Raw genomic sequence first — 14,277 nt, 5'->3', positions numbered from 1 at the left:
TAATATTAAATATATATTATTCTTAGAAATATTGCAAAGATAAGGAATATATTTTCATTAAACGATGCAGAAAAACTAGTTCATGCTTTTATCACCTCTAGGTTGGACTATTGTAATGCCTTACTGTCTGGTTGTTCAGCTAGATGCATAAATAAGCTTCAGCTAGTCCAGAATGCAGCAGCGAGAGTCCTCACTCGAACCAGAAGATATGAGCACATCACCCCTATCTTATCTTCACTCCATTGGCTCCCTGTGAAATTCCACATTAATTTTAAAATACTACTTTTTTACATATAAAGCATTAAATGGTCTCGCGCCGCAGTATCTGAGTGAACTGCTAGTGTCTTACGATCTGCCACGCCTACTTCGATAAAAGGATGCAGGCTGCTTGTCAGTACCGCGTATTATTAAAACTACAGCTGGGGGCAGAGCTTTTTCTTACAAAGCCCCAAAATTATGGAATAGTCTTCCAAATAGTGTTCAGGACTCAGACACAGTCTCAGTGTTTAAGTCCAGGCTAAAAACCTATTTATTTAACCAAGCATTTTTATAAATAGATTAGCCTTAGGTAAAGGAGCAGATCTGGGGGACTCATGGACGTAGAGTATTATGGTGAACTGGTATGTTTAGATGCTGTCTTCCTCACTCTCATTGATCACTCAGGTTTGCTGACGGTGAGGTGATTGGTCGCTTTACATCTCAGTGAGCCCTCATGTCCTTCTGGCTCCTACCTTTTATTTATGATGTCATAGTTAGTCCATAGTTAGTCCTGCCCTTTACACCAAATATACATTCACATTATATAATATCTAACTGTGACCCAGCCTAACTGTTATTTCTCCTCTTCTGTTTTCTCTCTCCCACTGTCTCTCTCTCTCTCATTAGTAATGTCTCTCCTGAGCTACCAGTGATCCAGACCCCCTCTTTTTTCCGGACCTGTCTGACTCGCCCTGGTGTCCCGCGTCTAGTTGGAGATCTCGTCACATGGACGCCCCGTGTGGTCTGCCTGGAATGTGTGTGGTGACTGGGGACGGTTCCACTTTATCATGAACACGATCCTGTCCTCAGCAGATGCACACAGCTGTTCTTTGAGGAATTGTGACTTCAGTTGCTCGATAGTTTAGGACTGGAGTTTCCTACAGTCTACCTGAGCCTCCAATAACAGACTGGACTCCATATGAACTTCTCCACATATCCTGTTATACTATACTTCCAGCCTCCTAACACAGGATGAGTGCAGATCAATCCCTGCTATCCGTTATCACCCAGATGAGGATGGGTTCCTTGTTGAGTCTGGTTCCTCTCAAGGTTTCTTCTATAATTTCTTTTGATTGTGTAAAGCTGCTTTGTGACAATGACAAGGGTTAAATGCGCTATACAAATAAACTTTAATTGAATATATATAATTTTTTTTTTTTTACAGATGTACGAAGGAATGTTCTTTTCAATTCTCATTTTACCATCTGGATTTAGAAAAAAATCAATTTAATTTTTGTGCTGCATTTACCCGAAAAACTGATGCGCGCGTGTGCGTGCATGTTACCAGTCCATTGAAAGCAGGACGAAGCTCCATGCTGCACATACCCTCCCTCTCTCTGTCACTAGGCTAAAGTGAGCCTCAGTTCCATGTTGCCTTCCTGATTGGTCACTTTTCATACTGCTCTGCTCTTATTGGTTGAGAGCGACTGTTTGCTGCTCAATAGGAAATTAGTCTGAGATGAGAGCGAAGGCGCGCAGGGTTTATTGGTCAGTGCAGTGAGAGCCTCCGCTCTGGATCCTGTTAGAGGGACTTGTCTTTTACAGGACTGCTGCTTTTTCGTTTCTTCTTAATTAACAAATTAATGTGAATTATCGTAGAAGAGCACACTGTACCATGTTTCTTTTATTTGATTGATTTCTTTCGAAATATACAGTACATCTGTTCTGCTTTGCGGTTCTTCTGTTTAACCATAGCCTTGATTTTATTTCATCAAACCACTGCGCATTTGATCAGCTTCCCTGTCTGATACATTCTTTATCTAATCTACAGTCGGAGGTGAAGCATGTTGTTACAACTTCAATAGGTTTAATACGATTTAACACTGATATGTGGTGAAAGAGATTAAAGGTCTATAAAATTACTAAAGTTATTTCTTTAAACACAAACCACATGCAGATTTATTATCTGTTAAAGATACACACTGAGATCTGTGATTTGACTCTGTGAGTTGATGTACTTCCTCCTGGAACAGGAAGTCAAGAGTAACCACATGTTGAAGCACTTCTATCAGATGCTGATTATTAGCGATAAAGTCATAGTGCATGAAGTCGAAGGATCAGCTGAGCATTTGGGTTTATCGCATAAAAAGCATGTACGTTTTTTAAGGCACCGCAGCACCAAGCTTCTCCCAACATTAATAGATTCTGTATGATGAACCTCACCCGCTACATTATGATCAGTTACATCCTCACAGACCAATCGTAGAGCTGGAAGGCGAGACCTAAACCTAAGACACAGTGTTGAGCGCAGTTAAGCTCCAGATCTAACAGAACTAGTTAAAAAAGTTACAGTAATAAAAGTATAGCTGCAAAAAAGATGAAGGATCTCTTCATCCCTGCATTCTCTCACTCTATTCTGGAAGTGCACTCAGCTCTGGGAATCTCAAACCTGAAAAATACATCGTACGCACATCGACCGCTCGCCCTCATCTACTGCTGTGCAAAATGTACAAATGTTTTACTCGGTTGTGATAACTTGGAAAAAACACAAATACAGAAGGCATGATTAGAGCTAATGAGTTGTGACTGTAGAACAGGCCACACCCACAGAGGGCGGAGCACATACACTCTTACTGGCTGTGGATAATGCTAGTACAGGATGAGTCAAACACTAGCAATGAACTGATGACGCATAAAATAAAGTATTTGCTGAATGTGATGTCTGAGTTAAATGTAATTGTTTTATTGTATAGAGCTGTGGCGCGAGTGTAACATTCTATTAAAGACTTTAAACCAGGAGATTCAGTCACTCTTTATAAAACAGTCTGTATGTATCTGTCTTCACTCAGTGTTTTTTTTTTTTTTTTTTACAGATGCTGCACAAACAAGACAGAAATCACAGCATTATAACGTAAATACTACTTTAATTGTGTACAAAAAGAAGTTTTTAAAATCAATTTCAATATAAAATAAAATGTGATGCAAAGTTTGATTTAAAATGATTGTACTGATGGATCCTGTGCTGTATGGAACATTAATATCATTTCCCATTTAACTCTCTCTCTCACACACACACACACACACACACACACACGAGTTTCAGACTGAATCTGATGCTTGATGAGTCTAATCTAAACATGAAGGCGTGTCTGTGCTGGGAAGTGTGTGTACAGCGCCCTCTGCTGGAAAAAGAGCGGTGCAGCAGGAGGCAGCAGTTTCTTTAAAAAATAAAAAAAACAAGGCACATGAAAAACAGTAAAGGCTTCTGCAGATTCATTAATGGAGTACCATCTCTTTCTCTCTTTCACACACACAAACATACACTCTGCGTTACAGTACAAAATCACACACCAAAAAAAGAAAAAAAAATGGTTTAGTGTCAAACTACTCTTACTTAACCAAAGGTGTGCAAACGCTCACAGGTTTAACAGCGTGTTCTTTGGTTAATGTATTAAAATCAAAAGCTGTCACTGAAGCATCTGCTCAAACACTTCGTCTCATCCCCACCTTTCATTCTGTATTAAATCATCAGGCATGTTAAAGACAACACGATAGTGTGTGTGCGAGGAGTTTAAATCACTGCAGGCTCAGACTGAGTCACTGGAGGAAACACTGCAGGTCTTTCTCATCAGCACTGTTTTAAACCCTTATTTTAAACACTCACTCAACACACTCCTGCGCTCACGTCTGCATTAACACTCGTATGCTCCTAATTAACGCACTGGGGAGGGGCCAGCGTCAGGTTCATCACCTTACATTTACACTTGCAGGTGACGAGGGGGTGTGGCCTGCCCAGACCTTTCTAAACACCACACACTAATCAGGTGTTTGATTGGCATGTCGTGAGGTGGGATCCATTCCCCGATCAGGTGATAAAAGTGAGCCCACTCTCTGTACTGGGTACGTACTCAACAGACACACCGACACGCCTGTCCTGATGCCTCTCTAGGGATGTTGTAAATCAGGATGAGATGAACCCACTTGGACACGGTGTTCTTATAGAGCAGATGAGAACTGAACAAACACCAGACTGCACACCGTTGAGGATTGGTTTGAGAAATCATTCAAAACAAACATCTTGATAAATCAGCTGGCACTTCTACAAGTTCACTTCATCCCAGAACTGGCGCTAAAAAGGTTGAAGCAGCCAACAAGGAAGACTCCAGCCTCAGGTTTAGTGCGGTACACACTGATTGTCTTGGTGAGGGAGCTGAAGGTGTCTAAAAAGCAAGAAGACAATCTCCTCACAGTGAAAAGAGTTTTACTGATTAAAGGGAAACTACAGCGTGCTTCACTCTGACCCCTCTCTACTCTGTCACTTTGGAGGGGTGGCTCTCGACCCTACAGTGAAGGAAAAAAAAAACAGAAAACCAAACTCAGGGGGAACAGACGTCTACGTGCAGCTTCTGAGCTCCGACAGTACACAGGCATTTAAAATAAAACACTGATTTAGGTCAAAAGATGTAAAAAAATAAAAAAGATGTCAGGTTGCTTCTTTCAGAGATGGAATAAGAGAAAAACCACTTGTTCCAAGGGCTGTGTGTGTGTGTGTGTGTGTGTGTGTGTGTGTGTGATGGCGTCCGAACTCCACACACCCCTCAGGAATGTGTAAAGGAAGCAGAGCAGCGTTTTACTGAATCACTGCAGCATGTCAAAGTCACAGATTAAAGAGAAAAGTCCATAAGAAGAGATTTGGGAAGATTTTCTCTCTCGTCTGTCTGATCTGAACCCCGACACGACTCGTGTGGAGCGGCTGCAGGTTCCAGGTTCACAGCTCGATCCGCTTCAACCTTCACTGAGCTCAACAGCTGCTTTTACATTTCTCTTCCCAGTGAATCTGGAGTAAAGAGGATTCCTGCTCTTTTCAGTGTGCGCACACGTGCGTGCGTGCACGCACACACACACACACACACACACACACACACACACACACACACACACACACACACGGGACTGCAGAGTGAGAATCACTACAGTTTTCCCTTCTGATGTTATTTATAGCGAATAATAATAATAACAGCTCTAGCAGCTCAATCAGACACTGTGTGTGTGCGTCTTTAATATTCACACACTACATATGTACAGCTGTGTCTGATGCTGCTCGCTACACTGCTGTACACACACTCCTATAAACATAAAATCAATAAGATATACTTTTAAATGTACTTAATGTAAAAAAAGTGCAGCAAGGAAAAAATAAACATATTTAAACACCTTTGCTCCATCACACACTCCTCACTGACGATAAGCAGATGCGCGCACACAGACACACGTACACAAGGCACCAGACATTGGGGAGGGGGGTTCAGGCTCCGTGTTGACAGTGTGTGAGGGTGATCAGAGGATGGTGCAGGGACACCCGCCGCCCTTGTGCTTCCCAGGGTGATTGGGGAGCTGAGGAGGACTCTCCGTCTCCTGGAACTTTCTAAATGAGAGAGAAAGAGAGAGAGAGAATAAATTCCATTCCCTTATCCTACATTAGTGTTGGCACAGCTAGTCAACACTCCTCTATGTACCCCTGTACCTTATTGCTCGCACCACCTCCAGAAAAGCCTCGTCCACATTGTAGCGGTTCTTCGCTGATGACTCCATATAGTGGATCCGGTTCTCTTTGGCAAAAGACATGGCCTCCTCTCTTGACACCTACAAACACCACACAGCATTACTCTGCACTCACACCAACACGTACAGCACTCTCCGGTGGGCAGGGCCTCTACTGCAAGTGTTCATACTACGATAAACAACTATCTATATTTATCTATATTTATGTTGTAAATTTATGTTTCATGTAGCACCTTGGTCCTGGAGGAACGTTGTTTCGTTTCACTGTGTACTAACTGTATATGGTTGTAATGACAAAGCCTACTTGAACTTGAACTAGTTGTACAGGGAATACGTCCAACTTTATGAGCTGAAGAGGAATTGGATACAAGGTGAGAAGCTGAGGGACAGAAATCTGGTTTCAGCATCAGACTTGACCCGATACTGGTGCAATGGGCGTGGCCCAATATTTATAAGAGAATCTGAGTATCAGGACTCTATCATAGACTGAAACATTAATGACCCTGATCGATAACCCCATCCACAAGACAAGCAACAGTATTCCATTACACCAATACTGCAGATGGTGCTGTTAGAATTTCATAACACAATGTAAACCATGTGAAACTGCTAAAAGTTTATAAATAATCGGGGGGGGGCAATCAGAGGCTTGGAAGTGTTGTGTTTATCTGGCCTACTGCATCATCTATGTTTATTGAACACAGTGTTGTGTTCGTGTTTATCACTGGTATGATACACTTCTTACCGCTCTATGATGCTCCAGGTCAGACTTGTTGCCCACGAGGACCATGGGGAAATCATCTCGATCTTTTACCCGCAGAATCTGAGTGTGAAACTTCTGGATTTCGTTGTAGCTGTGAGGGAGCGATGGGAACAGATCAGAGCTGCGGCACAGGGGAGGAAGCGTTTCCCACACTGCAGCACTGAGACCACAGAGAGGGCCTTACATAACACCAAAGCCCCGAACTCACTGACCCACAGCGCCGCTACTGACATACGACATGTTTACTTTGAGAAATAAACACACACACACCCCTACCTTCCAATGTCATTCAGAGCAAACACCAGTAGGAAGCCTTCTCCTGATCGCATGTACTGCTCTCTCATCGCCCCAAACTCTTCTTGACCTGCCGTGTCCAGAACTAACAAACACACACACACACACACACACACACACACACACACACACACTTAAAACATGGCATCACAAATATCATTAGCAATCAGTGGCACTAAACTCTACAGGAAAGCTAAAACAAGTAAACCTGTTTTATCTCACACAGACACACAGATTCTTCTTTTATATCCTTACAAATTTATTTACTTGAACAAAGTAGATAATTGGATAATAAGTGAATAATTACTAGAATATGATTTAACATTAAAAAGACACCCATCGTTAAACTAATTACACACTTAGCTTAGTGTATGGGTTTCTGAGATTACACTGGCTTAACAGCATTAAAGCCGCTGAATTGTCTTTGAAAGCAAAATAAGAAACATTCCAGGCATTCTACAAGTGTTAAGGTGTTAATATCGTCAGAAACACTGTGTGTGCCAAAAAAAAAGTTCATTATTAAAACAAGTTAAATCAACTTTAAGGTTTTTACACACACACACACACACACACACAGACAACGTACTGTCTAACCGGGTCTCCTTCCCATCCACGTTGCAGATTTTGGTGTACGAGTCCTCGATGGTCGGGTCGTAATCAGACACGAAGTACGACTGTGAGGAGGAGGAGGAGGAGGAGGAAAGGCAAACGTTACTGCTACCAGTATGTCGTATCTCTCACACCAACAGGGCTGCAGGGCTTAGGCATGAGAGGACATGCTCAACAACACACACCTTCCAGAACATTCTCAACGATCACACACTCATCACTCACATGATAAAATAAAACACAACACACAGAGTCAGACTTGAGAGCGTGTCCACAGTGTGTATAATAATGTTAGAAATATTGTTCAGTGATATTTAGTAGGGATGCACCGAAATGAAAATTCTGGGCCGAAAACGAAACCGAAATTTTTGGATGCACTTGGCCGAAAACCGATACCGAAACCGAAAATGTCTTCATTAAAAAACATGTTTAAAATATTTTCTTTTTGTTTGTATTAAAAAAACTACAAATTAATTAAAATTATTGCAACTTTGCTGTCCTCATCTGAAACTTTGAAGTGCTTCCAAACCGCCGACATACTCCGTGTTTGATGCGTAATGACAGCGCGAACGAGACGGGAGGATGGGAGAGGCGTGGCGACAATTTCGGCTTTTATTTTCGGCGCTTTCTTACGTTTCTTACGTTTTCTACGGCGGCCGAAATTTCGGTGCATCCCTAATATTTAGGATTCATAATAAAACAGTGTTAAAACAATCAGCAGTGCAGTACTGGGTGATACAACACTGGGACTGATATTGTAATGAATTATACCACGATACACATTTCTGTGATATCAGCAGCTGATCTGATACTAATGTTTTTGTTTAGACGCTTATGCAAGTAATTTATTAATAGAAAGTACTTTTTAAAAAATCCAGAAAACAGAACTAAATCAGCATAAACATGAAACTAACTGAACAAACTGAAACACACTCAGAACGGAATAATGACGAAGAGTGAGAGAAATATACAGACTTTCTGTTACAGTGGACCGCGTCAAAAAACATCACTGCTGTATTAATGTTATCATTTAGGTTATACATTACACACCACTGCTGTTCTGCAAGAACACTTATATCATAAAATAACGTAATGTATCGGATTTGCTGTAACTGTGCATTCACTCACAGTCGTGTCCCGCTGTGTTCAGACAGACGTGTGTGCTATCGTGTGCCGGAATTTAAGACAATCTAAGATGAACACAGGACAGGACGCGTTAAAGGGAACAGCAGTGTTTCAAATTCATACACACAATGATTTGAAAGTTCGGTTCCTGATCTCTGTTCCTCAACGACAAGGGTGCAGATCCGTTCAGGGCTGGACGATGTGATTTGGTTAAATATCATCTCGATATGAGTCTTAATAATTCCTAATAAATAAATCTATAAACCTGGACTAATCTCTGGACATTCATGTTTTCCTGAACTAGAACACACAGACAAACACACACACACCTGCGTGCACTGTAACACACCTGACTCACCGACATGCCCATCTTTACTGAAAGCATCACTGGACAATTATATTCTCCTTATCATGGGGTTACACCATAGAGCTTATGAGTTCTGTCAGAAGAGTTGGTCAGAAGGTGTTGATTAATCAGTAGGACAGGATTATATTAACACACTTGTTGTAACGTGTTCTAGTTTCCATAGTAACGAGACGTTCACAGGGACAGGGATGTACACAGCGCACGCAACTGATTATACACATATTTAAGCAAATCACAGATGTGGTGAAGTTTTCTGAAAGTACAAAGATGATGGTCTCCATAAAACATGCATGTACGAGTCTCCAGCATCAGATGTAAAGCTATAACTAGGAATGGACAGAGGAGGTTACGGTTCTTTGTGTTTTCTTTGCATCTTTAAGAGACAGAATAAAGAGAGACAAGTGTTTAACTGCTATAACATCACTGAACAAGAACTCACTCGATCCTCAACATAAATGAAAACTGTAAAGTGATAAAAACATTTGTGTTTTTTATAAATACATTTAAAGAGTAAACACCATTAATTAAAGACAAACAGCTGTAGTATAAAAGGAATAAAACATCCCACGTGCTGTTATGGGAAAATAATCAGCTTCGGGCAGATCCAGGAAACTGTGGTGTTGGTTAACTTATTTTCCTGTAACTGCATGCCCCGCTGTGTTTTACACTGAACAACTACTCTTACACACACACACACACACACACCACATACACACAGTGTTATATTAGACATAAGGTTTTGTGTAACAGATCTGTATGCTGTAGAAGAATCACACCATTGTGGACTTGAGGGTCAGGACTGTGAACCCCTGACCCTCTGATAGGAGAGTGAGAGTGTGTGTGTGTGTGTGTGTATCCTCGAGTGTTACCTGGATGAACTGAATAGTGAGGGCGCTTTTGCCCACACCACCTCCACCCACCACCACCAGCTTGAATCTCTCATCTGACGACATGTCTGTCTAAAACACCAAAAAACAGAGTTAATTAAAACACATTCGAGTCAAATCAATCAAAGGTCTATAACTCCTCTGATCTGGATGAACACACGAGGCTAACTCATGACTAGCCGCTTCATTTCTCCTCAGAATCCCCTCAGGTTAGCCGTTAGCATTCCGAGCTCAACATGTCTGAATTTTACCTCAGCGCGCCTTAAAGTCTTCCCGCGGACGCGATTCTCTGACAGAAGAGACCACGCTGAGGCGGAATACGTCTATAAAATATGGAATAAAAGGGGGGAAATAAAAATAAGAAGTGTTTGTTGGTGGTTTACCTTCTTTCCGCCGCCGCCCTGAGTGAATTAGCCTGATTAGCTTCTGCCAAAGTTCTCGAGAGGAAAAGTTTAAGTGTGTGTGAGAGAGAGAGAGAGCGCTCGTGCAGATTAACTTCCTTAAAACGCGCTGAAGTTTCACACCGAGGGGCTCACACACACTCACTCACACACACACCATCACACAACCACAGAGTAATAAACTTCCGCAGATTTCAGGAATGTGTTCTGAATTTTTCCCCCCGTGGTGATTTCTCTCCCCAGTGGAGTGAGTGAGTGTCTCTCTCTCTCTCTCTCTCGATTTTGTGCCCAGAAGCTACTTTGTTCTTCGTTCTCTTCAGGGTTGCCAGATTACAAATATTCACCCCCTGACTTCACTCTTATGGCTGGTGTCCGCCTGGTCCAGGAAGTTCTAAAGCTTTTTTCAAACTTTTGTTCCACGTGACTTGTAGGGGTAAGTTCGGTCTGATCTGCCTCCATCTAAACTCCTGGAATGTCAACACTTCGCTTCTAACAGCATGGCGGGAACAGGCTTCTACACAGAAAAGTGTAAGCATGCAGTACATCATCATCAGCATCATCATCATCTTTCTTCAGTACTCACACATCCTGACGCCTGTGTGCTACAGTTACCTCTGAATGGACTATGTGGTCATCTCGCTGCCGCTCCTCATGCTGCTCCAATGTTCCGGCAGTCCTTACTTCTGCCTGTCGCACTCTCTCGCTGTGGCTCTAGACACTATGCAGTTGATTGTTTCAGTATTGTTGAGCTCGGCCTGATGTACCTGTTTTTGTCATAAACAACGCTGGCTACTCTTACATTCGCCAGTGAGCTGACCATCACATGTGACTACTGGTGCAAAAAAACTATCTGCCACTCTAACAAACAAATAAAAATTCTGTTTTATATACACTATATTGCGAAAAGTATTTGCTTTCACATGCATATAAACCTAAGTAATATTTAGTTTGTAATTCATAGGGTTTAATATGATGTTGGCCCCGCCCTGTTGCAACTATACCAGCTTCAACTCTTCTGTGAACGCTTTCCGCAAGGTGTAGGAGTATGTTTGTGGGAATTTTTAACCATTCTTTCAGAAGCACATATTGAGGTCAGGACTGACTGAAGTCGTGGCTCATAGTCTCTAATTCATCCCAAAGGTGCTCTATCGGGGTGTGGTCTGGACTCAATGCATGACAGTAAAGTTCTTCCACACTCAGCCCCTTACTTCCAGTGAAAAGAACTCTTAATGCTTCAGCATACCAAGACATTTTGGCATTTTGGACAATGTCATTCTCCCAACTTTGTGGGAAGAATTTGGGGATGGCCCCTTCCTGTTTCTACATGACTGTAGCAATTGCACCAGCAATATATTGCTGAGAGGCGGTACCGAGGGACAAAAAAAAAAAAAAAAGAATCGGAGGAGCGTAATGAACGGGAATGTAAGGGGCAAGCAGATTAAAAAGGTATATAGTATATATTTTTATAAGTATTTGGTCAATAACAAATTTTCACCTCAATACTTTGTTATATACCCTTTGTTGCCAATAACAGAGGTCAAACATTTTCTGTAAGTCTTCACAAGGTTTTCACACACTGTTGCTGGTATTTTGGCCCATTCCTCCATGCAGATCTCCTCTAAAACAGTGATGATTGCAATCAGAAATATTCAACCCCCTCACTTCAATAGACAATATGGTGATGTTGATAAAAGATAAGGAAAATTAATTAAAAAAAACTTGTGAAATAACAATATTTATTGATACATATTTGAGTTATTTCGACAACAGAAGTTTACTTAGCTTTAAAGTTCAAATGAAAATTGTAAGTCTTGTACCACATGAGCATTGAGTGCAGTATTATTCAACCCTCAGCTTAAGTACCTTGTGGAGCGCCTTTTAGTTTTTATAACTTCTAACAAGCGTTAGAAGTTATAAAAGCTGACAAGCTTCTTGCACCTCTTGATTGGAATCTTTGCCCATTCTTCACGTGCAAAAGCCTCTAACTCAGTGATGTTTGATGGTTTCCGTGCTGCAACTGCCTTCTTCCAGGTACACAATCAAGATTGCCAGTTCCTGCCGCAGAAAAACAGCCCCACATCATTATTGATCCACCTCCAGGCTTGACCATGGAGACGGTATTCTTCTGGTCATAAGCCTGACCTTTTGCATTCCCAGGGGTGGAAAGTAATGAAAGACATTTACTCGCATTACTGTAATTGAGTATATTTTTTGTGTACTTCTACTTTTTTATATAGTTTTTAAAATCTGTAATTTTACTTTTACTTAAGTATGTTTTGTTTAAAGTATTGTACGTCACTACATTTTAAATCATATTTATTCTTGAGTAAAAAGCAAATGAATGAAAATGAAAAATAATACAACGGGGAAAAATTGCACCCTGGAAACCACTGCATTGATTGATGGATGGGCGTGGAGAACAAACGCGCTAAATTCACAAGAACGATGGAGACGGACAAAACAGATGCCAGTAATGCAGACACAGCTGAAAGTGAAATGGCAACAAATTCCTATGAAGCAAACCCCTGGTCATATTTAAGCGACCACTTTGATTTCAAGCACAACAAAGGAAACAGATTTATTATGCAAGGGTGTTCCATTACCCCCCCCCCCACACACACACACACTCCCCACCCCCGCTGTTAAAAAAAAAAGAGTAACTCAGTAACTTTTAGTCTGAGTAAATTTTTAATGAGCCACTTTTTACTTTTACTTGAGTAGATTTTTATAAGGGTAACTTTCCTTGCACTTCAGTAAAAGTTCACTAAAGTAACAGTACTTTTACTTAAGTACAACAGTTTATTACTCTTTCCACCTCTGTGCATGCCAGACATACCGCTGGTCCATATGTCCAAAAAGTCCTGGTTTGGTTTCATCAGTCCATAGAACTGTCTCCCAGAACTCTGTAGCATATTCTAGTTTCCTCCTGGAATACTCCATATTCCTCTAGTCGACTCCTGATGTTCCTGGAGGTCAAGAGTGGAGTGCGTTTTGGGGTCCGGCCATGAATTCCTTGATTATTCAGTGCATGTCTTATGGTTGCCACTGAAGCACTTGTACCAGCCTTCATCATGTCATCCTGTAGCTGTCTTGCAGTCACACAGGGTTTTTCTTAGCTGTCCTGACTAAGTTGCTAAGGGCCCTTTATGAAATCGTGAGCTTTCTTCCACGGCCAGGCATGTTTGCAGCTGTTCCATAACTTCCGTATAATGCGCCCAATGGTGTTAAATCTTTTGGAAATCTTCTTATATCCAAGGCCCTTCAGATGTGATGAAACAATCTCCTCTCTCAGCTTTTGTGAAAGAAGCCATCCGAAGCAGAATCCTGCACTTTGAAAAGATTTTTATTTATAAATCCTTAAAACTCTTTAGGGGTTAAATATTTCTGATTGCAAGTGTGTATATATAAATATATTCCTGTATCTGTTTAAAGGTCACTATCTCCACATGTCCGGGTTGAACACACACACCCTGTATTAAAGGTACGAGGGGTAAGGTTCCACCCCAGTCACAGGTATTAGTACCCTCTACCAGCCTTTCTTCTTGCATGGAGTTAACGGCGTGTGGATCACCGAGTCACGTTACAAATGTTTCACTGGACGTGTGTAGGCTGTGCACGCCGCTTGCGAACTCCCATGAGGCTTTGCACAGCACAACAAGTAACATGTACTAAGTCAATAAGCAGGGGTTTCTGTGTGTCTGGCAACGCGGCAGCCCGCTGTTTTAGATAAATAGCACGGGAGTGTCTCCTGTTCATTCTCCCCCAAATCTCTCTCTCTCTCTCTCTCTCACACACACACACACACACACCCTTCACTGCACTGCACTCAGGAGGAGTTTGCGTTAAGTGTTTTGGTGTGTATTGTTACACAACACACACAATGTAGACCGCCGTGTCACAAACATCTGCCGTGTCACAAACATCTGCCGTGTAACCCCAGTGTCGATGGAGGAAGCGGGTTTAACCGCACTGGACCTTTTATAGCCTCAGCGCTAATCACCTATAAATAATCCTCCTGCGCCTCTCCCCTAATGTCTGTCTCATTATCCTAACACACACACACACACACAC

General features: G+C 41.7%; 1 protein-coding gene across 1 annotated transcript; it reads right to left on the bottom strand.

Moving 5' to 3' along the window:
* Positions 1-3,097: 3,097 nt before the first annotated feature.
* rras (RAS related) lies at positions 3,098-10,515 on the bottom strand. The gene is made up of 7 exons (XM_053514918.1): positions 10,189-10,515; positions 9,788-9,877; positions 7,404-7,491; positions 6,800-6,902; positions 6,506-6,614; positions 5,723-5,841; positions 3,098-5,623 (listed from the first exon to the last, which is right to left on the bottom strand). The coding sequence occupies exons 2-7, from the start codon at positions 9,869-9,871 to the stop codon at positions 5,536-5,538; spliced, it is 591 nt and encodes a 196-aa protein (XP_053370893.1). The 5' UTR covers positions 9,872-9,877; positions 10,189-10,515; the 3' UTR covers positions 3,098-5,535.
* Positions 10,516-14,277: the final 3,762 nt, after the last annotated feature.

This window comes from Clarias gariepinus, chromosome 16 (genome assembly GCF_024256425.1).
Source record: "Clarias gariepinus isolate MV-2021 ecotype Netherlands chromosome 16, CGAR_prim_01v2, whole genome shotgun sequence".
Classification (NCBI taxonomy): Eukaryota; Metazoa; Chordata; class Actinopteri; order Siluriformes; family Clariidae; genus Clarias; species Clarias gariepinus.
Note: the sequence above shows the minus strand (reverse complement) of the source record. Positions and strands in the feature narration are given on the sequence as shown.